General features: G+C 34.8%; 2 protein-coding genes across 5 annotated transcripts; both read right to left on the bottom strand.

Annotated features, from left to right (window-relative positions):
- Positions 1–917: 917 nt before the first annotated feature.
- LOC112169210 (agamous-like MADS-box protein MADS9) lies at positions 918–4,066 on the bottom strand. Of its 4 annotated transcripts, none has more exons than XM_024306204.2 (7): positions 3,764–4,065; positions 3,532–3,598; positions 2,876–2,937; positions 2,665–2,764; positions 2,269–2,298; positions 2,100–2,151; positions 918–1,281 (listed from the first exon to the last, which is right to left on the bottom strand). In XM_024306204.2, the coding sequence occupies exons 1-7, from the start codon at positions 3,952–3,954 to the stop codon at positions 1,262–1,264; spliced, it is 522 nt and encodes a 173-aa protein (XP_024161972.1). In that variant the 5' UTR covers positions 3,955–4,065; the 3' UTR covers positions 918–1,261. The 4 variants fall into 4 exon arrangements, with proteins under 4 accessions (XP_024161972.1, XP_024161971.1, XP_040364962.1 ...); XM_024306203.2 differs by having other exon boundaries at positions 2,107–2,151; positions 3,764–4,062; XM_040509028.1 differs by lacking the exon at positions 2,269–2,298 and having other exon boundaries at positions 3,764–4,066.
- Positions 4,067–4,981: 915 nt separating this feature from the next.
- Positions 4,982–7,991, bottom strand: LOC112169209 (agamous-like MADS-box protein MADS9). The gene is made up of 7 exons (XM_024306201.2): positions 7,692–7,991; positions 7,488–7,554; positions 6,789–6,850; positions 6,588–6,687; positions 6,445–6,474; positions 6,227–6,271; positions 4,982–5,432 (listed from the first exon to the last, which is right to left on the bottom strand). The coding sequence occupies exons 1-7, from the start codon at positions 7,880–7,882 to the stop codon at positions 5,304–5,306; spliced, it is 624 nt and encodes a 207-aa protein (XP_024161969.1). The 5' UTR covers positions 7,883–7,991; the 3' UTR covers positions 4,982–5,303.
- Positions 7,992–9,397: the final 1,406 nt, after the last annotated feature.

Here is a 9,397-nt window from a genome sequence, read left to right as displayed (position 1 = left end):
TCCACTGATTATTCAACTGTAGCTAATTTCCAAAAAAGTCGCAGAGGTTTTTTTTTTTTTTTTTTTTTTTTGGAAAGAAAAGTCGCAGCGGTTTTGACACATTTGTTTCATCATATTGACCTAGCGAAAAAAAACATCCTCATTTTAATTTAATGCTGGTCTATTCAAAAGTTCATAAATTCAGCTCGATTTCAATTATGCAACTTCATTAGAAAGATTGACTTTAACACTATTGCATCACAAGTCTCAAATAATGAGGGAGGGTTGAGAATTATATTATGATTAGCCTAAGTCATAAATTTTATCACATCAATACCTAAACCAATCCTTGAGTTACCTCATAGGAAGCTTATGTTTTGGACTTTTGGGGGTGCGTTGATGAAGTTTGATTCTCGATGTTCTTGGTGGCGTTTGTTGGTTGGTGTTGACTTCAAGCAAGTTTGGGCCTTCTGGGCTGGTTTGCTTCTGTTGGATATTTAGGCATCATGTTGGGTCTCAATTGAAGTGTGTCACCTCAGTTGGGATGGACCTCAAAAGAGGGTGTGTATTGTCACCTTCGGTTATTACTTAATACTTTCTTTTTGGGTCAAGGTATTCTACAAAAATTAATTGGCCGCGGAAGTTACAACTTCCAATTATGTGCTTAGAGTTTTTGTTTTTGTAGGATCACTTTGAATAAATGAACGACAATGTAATAACAATGTACTAATGACGGGGTGAAACTACTCTGTGACGGGGTGAAACTACTCTGAGCAGAGATTTTGAATGCAAAATTGCAAATATAAGAGATTTTATTTACCATTTTAACTCTTTTTTTTTTTTTTGAGAAAATTTACCATTCTAACTTTAAAATTAATAAAATCTTTTTTCTTTTTATAAATACTATGCTATCCATGCACCAGCATATATACAAGATCTGAATTAATGGCTTCAGTACGTATTATTACACACTTGCACAAATAACAGTCATTAAGATGTCCATGAATCCGTTCAGGCACACCTTATTAGTTATTACAAGTTCCACAAATATTATTGGTTAGTCATAAGCAGACTTATTAAGTACTATAATATTACAAACCATGGAAGCATCAATTAATTTCTGGCCAGAAGGACGAGAGATCGAGCTCACATTAATACCAACAGAGAGATGTATATGCATCAATATTACATTCTGTCGTGGAGATTTGGCTGATTAGGCTGGACACGTAAGGCAAAAGGTATCTGGTTGTTGTTGTTGTAGTTCATGTCCCTCAAATTCTCTTCATATTTCATCATTTTGTGCTGCAAATTAGGGCAAAAACAAAAACAATACCAGATTAGAAGAATAAATTTCCGAGCATATTAATGACCAGGCTAGGTTTCTTTGCGATGATGTGCGGTGTTTAATTAGTATCCAATATCCAATGGTACAGCACTAGAACTAGGGATGGCAGAATGGCCACTGCCCATTGGGATTTTTCAACTATTTATCAATCTCGATCCTCTGTCCTTCCTCCCTATACGGAGGAGGAAAGTAAGAGACTGACGGTGACTGCTAGCTAGTGAGCATTTTGGGTGACCGCTATGTAAATTTTACATCTTTAACTAAATATACAACCACACCGAAGGATGCATGCATGCTGATCTTGACATTAAGATCCAACTCGATCAATCTCAATAAAATTAGTGTTCTTTCATGAGATTGAGATCAATACTTCTTAGATACAAATAATAATATATATGTCGTATATATAAATATATTTATACACCATACACCGTATTTAATATTATTCTCATTGCACGCTAAAATTAGATCACTTGATAATCAAGAGATCGATTGATACATAGGTACATATATAACTACATTATTATATACAATCGGTAAAAGTTTGGATTTTATTTTTTATTTTCCACAATATATACAACTAATTAAAAGCATGTAAAACCATTTCTTTAGGCACTCCCTCTCGGCCGTTCCTAGAAATTGAATTGCTCTCGTTTTGGACAATCTAAATCTTTGATTAGCTCACAATCTAGGCCATGTTACACGTATTCCATCTTATTTAGGGTTTGACATGTGTATTAGAAATCAACTACGTACTGAAGAAAGATGGACTTACAACTTACCATCTGGTATGCGAGGCGCTTATTCTCGTCCTCCAGAGCTCTATTCTGAGTAGTTGAATTAATGTGATTGTTAATTAGACAATCGTATGATAGATGTTTATTGGAACATGAAAATTCTAAAACTAAACTCAAATCAATAAAGCTATTAACAATTCATCATACATTTTCTCTAACCGCGTCCATGTACTTCGACTGTGACAACGAAAAGACAACAAGATCATTAGAGCTCAATGCCAAGCAGAATAGTTAATCAATCACATCAAGTAGCTGGTTATTAACTAATCTATCAAAGTAATGAATAATAAGAAAATAAAACTAATTAAAGTGCCTATAATACCCTTCAACAATATAATTATCAAATTAAATTAATAAATTATAAATAGATAAAAATGTACATTGAAAAAATAGTCAAACCACCACTTTTTTATGTCCAAAAAATAAATAACCACTATTCTTTTAATCGATATATTTTTCATTAATATCGCAATATCACCCGCGAGAAACGCGGGCACATTGCTAGTATATATATATAGCATGCATGATCGATCAATTACTTGCCATTCTGTCTCTGATACTTGCAAGGCCATTTTCAATTGCTTCCTCTAAGGCCATCAGGTCCACATGGTTCAGAGATGTTATGTCTTCCCCCTTCAAATGCCTACATGGTTCAACATATATGCATAATTAATCTATGCTAATTATATATATTAGTAATCACATAATAATTATGAGAGAACAAATTAATCTAGCTATACATATGTAAATATACCGAAGCTCAATTTGCATGCCATCATTGTCTTTCTTGACTCTATCCACTTCATTGCAGAGGTTCTGTGAGATTTTGTATATATTTCTTTCAGTATTAGTTCATGTATAATAATTTATCAGAAACTAAAAAGAAAGAAAACTAATTAACCAAAATCGTGATACGATCGATAGTATATTAATAGGATTACTATTAATCGAAATACAGATTAATAACCCAATAAGGGTCTATATGCACACGCAGATCGATCCGTTAATAGAAAAATGTATAGACCGATAATATCAATGCCTGAAGTAGCTAGCAGTCAAGGAACCAACAAGAAAAGACGTTCATTAATTATTATATATTTGGGGTGCTTATAAAGATCTATCAACGAAAATTCTATCAATTTTGTAGCATAGAAAAGCAAGGGAGAGAAACAACCAGATCAGTTCATAGATCGATGTTACATTTCATCTGTCTACAGTTCCATTTTTTTTTTTCTCCATAGACATACAAAACTATCAGAGAGCTTAACAAGAAAGAGATCAAACCAAGGAGCAGTACTGCAGATATCCTATTTGTAGATCTGTTCACACAAATCCCACTTCATGTTTCTTATCATAAATTTAGTATAAAATGAAAAATAAAATAAAGAAATAAAGAGAAAGAACCAAAACCTCATGCTTGGCATCCCATAACCTCTTTCCAGACTGTGAGTGGTATTTGTCCAAGATTTTCATCCGCCTTTATCATATCAACAAGAAACAACAATTAATCTCCCTATAGTTTTTTTTTTTTTTAATAAGAAAACCCAACAATGAAATTAAAAAAAAACCCAAGAAACCTATATAAAAACATGCAAGAATGAAAAAAGAAGAAGAAGAAGATGAAAATTAAATTAGTATATACGTTTCCTGAGGGCCGCTGCAGTATTCAACCATTTTTCCAGAGCTAGCAATGATAATAAGAGAAACCTTAGCATCACAAAGAACAGTGATTTCCTTAGCCTTCTTGATGATCCCATTCTTTCTCTTAGAATAGGTCACCTGCCTGTTGCTTGAGTTTTCAATCCTCTTAATCTCAATCTTACCCCTCCCCATCTTTCACCACAGTATCTTTCTTATTCTTCTCTCTGTATCTGAACTCTTTCTTCTTGCTCTATTCTGTGAAGAAAGAGAAGATAGTTCTCTTAGAGATCAGGAGAGATAATGTAAAAAGCAGAAGGCTCAAAGTAATTAAGACATATGTTGGACCATTTTCTATTCTGGGTTTGGAGATAAACAACTTTCATAGTGTAGGTTCGTTTATGGGACTGGTGACCAGGCCAAGCCAACTGCTTTTATTTCGTGTTTGCTATCTTTTGTTGCATATTATTAACCAGTAGTCTCTTTTCTCTTTGTCTCGGTATGACCGATTGACTTGCAGGTTTTTAGGATTTCCTTAAATACCGTTAATTAAGGGATGCGTGATTTTGGGGCTTGGAGTTTGTGAGGGTCTTGTCTAGGGTTTGTAGACATGGAGCTAGAATGTGGATAGTAATCAAATCAAGCTAGCTTTAGATCTAACCCGGACGTGAAAGCAAAATCAGATTATGGTTTTCCTCAACATATAATGATGGGTTTCTGGGTGGTAAAGGGGAGGGAACAAAGAAGGAGACAAGGTAAGTTTTGTGTGACCTGAAGGAATACAAAGAAACTAATACGATACCGTGAAGAGTCAAACAGTCAAGGTCATCGATCACATGAAGGACGAGTACTACTAAGATTTGGTCTATAGTCCCTAGCTAGCTATGGAGGTAAAGTTTTGTGAATTGGGATATGTAAAAGTGTTAGTATTTGAACTCAAGCAGAAAATGATAGAAATGCGTACATTTTGAAATTTATTTAATTATTTGAACGCCTTGATATGCTTAAGTGCTAGACTGCACACTAGAGATAAGAGATTAATTAAAGAACTTTTCTCTCTTGGATTTCGTTCCAGCCACTCGGATTAGGACTTCTGGCAGATATCATCCCGTATTTGCTTGCCGGCCGGTAGTTTCAGGCTTTCAGGATCTTGATCAATATATAGTACGTACTACTGTTTCTACTTGCTTTAAAAAGAAAAATGAAACCAAATACTCGATCAGCTATTAACACACATATAGCCACACGATTCATTAAGGTGCAATTGCAGTAGCTAGCTAGCACACGTACATGACAAGGGTTATTAGTATGTCTATTGTAGCTCAGACACACACCTCAATATTATATATTACAAGTTCCTCGATCATTACTTAGTCATAATAAGATTAGCTCAACTACTATCTGCGCGCGATAATATTACAAACCATGAAATTTAACTGAACTGATAGAAAGCATTAGTTTCTTGATCGAAAAGAAGACAGGCAGGAGCTAGGGCAGCATCACTAGCATTACATATAGGCAAGATATATGTTATTAATTAATTTTCATTCTCTATCGTGGTCGTCGTGGAGATTAGGCTGAATAGGCTGGACTCGGAAGAAAGACATCTGGGACATCCTCTGATGATATTCCATGTCCCTCAAGTTCTCTTCAGATTTTACGGTCTGTTTGTGCTGCAAATCCATCAGGACAAATTTAATAAGAACATATAATTACAATAACATGTACAAACTAGGATATAAATTTCTATTGCAAAATTACCAATATTTTCTGTAGCTTAGCTATAATATATGAAATCAAGTTTCCTTAAGTAATTTTTCTTTGATTCAAGTTTACTTAACCTAATGCCTAAACATCAACAAGTATCCACAAACCCTGAGTGCCCTCAGACAACACCACCCCAAAAGATGCATGCATGTATCATCCTATATATATACAATATCAATATATCACAATTCACAACCTACTTTCAACTTCAGTTAAAATATTGATAATGTCCATTTCATTTACACATTAAAAATTTCTTAAACACGTACAGTGAGTTGTTTATATAACTATGTGCTGAATATTCACATTAATTATGTGATGTTAGCACTTGATTTTTCATGGTTCACTTGGTCACCTTGAATCCGGAACTTGGTATGTTATATGCAACGGTTATTGTTTTGTACATATATATAGTTCATAACTCTTTTTACGTATTGTTGATTCACTTACTCGTTACTTATTCCTTTTTGCAACGCTTGGTATCTAAACGTACTACATTTTATATTAGAAACTAAAGGAATTAGGAGCAAGTTAATTATTTAGGTTGCAATAATAGAAGTTAAAAACACATGTACACTAGTTTTTTTTTTTTTTTTTTTAAAGATGAAAAAACACACATTAGCTAGAAGTCTAGAACCTTGAAATCTCTATAATAAAACTATACGGACATACACTTAATTGGTATGAACAGTGAACTTACCAGCTCATAATTGAGGCGATCATACTCTTCCTCCGCAGCTTTGTGCTGAGTAGTCGTACGTGTTCCATCCAAAAATATATAGGAAAGTTATTAACCAATGGAGCAAATTAACTACATGATAGCATATGCATTACATATACATTTGGAACATTGAAAATTTAAAGTAAATCAAATAAGTCAATTAATTAAGGATTCCAATAACTTAATTTGATACGTACACTGTCTCTTTGCATCTGGACGACATCTGACTGTGACAAACAAACAGAAAACAAGATTAACTTCATTAGCAGATCGAACTATTAATCTCTCAAAACAACCATGTAAGTTCATTTCAACAGGATCGAGAGCATCGATTGCTTGCCTTCTTGCCTCTGACACTAGTAAGGCCATTCTCAAGTGCTTCCTCCAAGTCCCCCAGCTCGCTGTGGTTCAAAGATGTTATGTCCTCCCCCTTCAAATGCCTACATGCACGAGCATATATCAATTCATATGCTAGCCTATGTAATAATGTAAAACTGATGTTTATCCCCTAAAAGAGAGACAGAGATCTTTTTTAGTCTACCTGAGCTGGACTTGCATGCCGTCATTTTCTTTCTTGATTCTATCCAGTTCATTGGAGAGGTTCTGCGCCATTGATCATATAATGTTTCAAAACCTCACAATATGTATTAGTTTGACATTAAAACCAAATTTTTTTTTTGAGAAGAATATTATTAAAACCAAATTAACCAAAACAAAAACAATTTATAATTATTCATTTATTATTAATTATTACTATTTGAAGAAATACAGATGAACCCAGATCTGTTAGCAGATCGAAAAGTGTGAAGCAGTCAAGGAACCACCAGGTACATAAAAGAGATGAGAGAGACATAGAGTTTATTAAGAAAAAGAGGCTTGTTAATTAATCATAATATTTGGGTTCTTTTCAAGTAATTATAAATTATAACCTAACATAGAGATCTATCAGTTATTCCAAATTTTTTGCAAAGAAAAGGGAGGGAAGGAAACCTCATTTTATTACCAGATCTGTTTAAAGATGTTACATTTCATATACTTCCGGTCAATAAATTAACAACAAATAATAAACAAACAAAACTATCAGAGAGTTTAGCAAGAAAGAAGCAAACCCAGTAGTACTAGATCCTATTTGTAGATCTGTTCATACAAATCCCACTTCATGTTTCTTATCATACTTTTAGCAAAATATAAATAATGTAATAACAGAATATTTAGAATATAGAGAGAGAAAGAATGAAACCTCATGCTTGGCATCCCACAACTTCTTCCCAGTCTGTGAATGGTATCTATCTAAGATTTCCAGCAACCTTCATCACACCAAGAAAAGAAAAGAAAAAATTAATTTCTGAGGAAACCCATTGGTAAAACTCAAAAACTCAAAAGAAACCCTAAAAGAAGAAAAAGAAAATTAGGAATTATTATAAACATGCAGCTAGCTCCATACGTTTCTGGAGAGCCGCTGTTGTACTCGACCATTTTCCCAGAGCTAGCATTAATAATAAGAGAAACCTTGGCATCACAAAGAACAGTGATTTCCTTAGCCTTCTTGATGATTCCATTCTTTCTCTTAGCAAAGGTCACCTGCCTGTTGGTTGAGTTCTCAATCCTCTTAATCTCAATCTTACCCCTCCCCATCTTTAGTTCTCCAGAAATATGTATCTTTTCTACTCTATGAACACTATCTCTCTCCCCCTCTCTTTTTCCTCTTTCTTGCTTTAGTTTTTAATATGAAGAAGAGTCTTGAGAGGAGAGATGACATAAAAGCAGAAGGTTCAAAATCAATATTTTTGACAATTTCCTATTCTGGGTTTGTGGTAAAACCACTTTCAAAAGTGCACAGAAGTGAAGGGCTTGTTTATGGTTTGGTGACAACCCCAAGCCAACTGCCTTTATTTATTTATTTATTTATTCTTCTTCATTGCAGCTTGTAATTAACCGCTGGTCTCTTTTTCTCTCTGTCCCGGTGGGACCGATTAACTACAATGCTTTTAGGGTTTCCTTAGCATAGGCTTAATTAGAGGCTAGGGTTGCATATTGATGGATCTAAATATGGACCATAATCAAATCCTAGATCTTTACCATCAAATCAAAATCAATGCGTGTTGTACGTTAATGATGGGTTTTTATGTGGGAGATAGAGGAAAGGGAACAAAGAAGGAGACAGAGTAAGTTTTGTGTGATCTGAATACAAAGAAAGGAATCTGATGCGTACCTACCTACAAGAGTCAAACAGTCATCAAGGTTCATCAATCACATGGAGGACGAGTACTAGTGGGATATGGTCTATGTTTTTCGATCTTCTAAGCTAGCTATATGACTATGAAGTGAGACTTGTGAATTGAGATGTGTAAGAGTACGTATACATTTGTGGCTTGAGTAAATAGTACGAAAGTGATAACCTCCAGCAGACTAACAAATTAAATTAATTTGGTCATTTAATTGATTTCTGAGGACACTTTTTCCCAATGTGATCTGATTTTGACAACAATATTTCTTTTTTTGATCAAAAGAGGTCAGCTCATTATATAGATTTAGCAAGCAGTACAAAAACGAAACACCCTTATGGGATCGACAGAAAGCATCGCTTCTCAGAGTACCCTAAGACTCCTATTTTAAAACAAGAACAAGAACACAATATATACTCAGTACACCCACTTTTTAGACAAATTACGCACCATTATTCCAAACAAAGATCAGTAACCTCCGAAGCAAGAATAAAAAAACTCTTAGAGATTATGATCTTTGCGACCTATAAAATTTAAATACTTTTCGGAAGAGGAGTAGTAGACTCCCCTTCCATTCCTACTTCCTTCTCCATGTCTTCCACCTCAGCGATCTTAGCATCCTTAGACATGCTTGGAATTCCAATTTCACTAGAAGAAGCGATGTGACTCTTGCATTTCAGACAAGCCCAGCCATCCCACCAATGAATACCAACCCACAGAGCTCCAGCCTACATGGCCATTACTATGGGCACCGCAACAATTCATAAGGGCACCCCACTGCAACCCAAAGACTGCAGCTTGTCGAAACCACCGACACTTGCCGCCTTTGATGAGATCTGGCACCACATGGAGCTAAAAACACCCCGGCCAAGAATCCCTCGATCCTCTTCCATCACCAGTTTCCGGCCATCGCCGCAGTACGCAT

This window comes from Rosa chinensis, chromosome 6, assembly GCF_002994745.2.
Source record: "Rosa chinensis cultivar Old Blush chromosome 6, RchiOBHm-V2, whole genome shotgun sequence".
Lineage (NCBI taxonomy): Eukaryota > Viridiplantae > Streptophyta > Magnoliopsida > Rosales > Rosaceae > Rosa > Rosa chinensis.
Note: the sequence above shows the minus strand (reverse complement) of the source record. Positions and strands in the feature narration are given on the sequence as shown.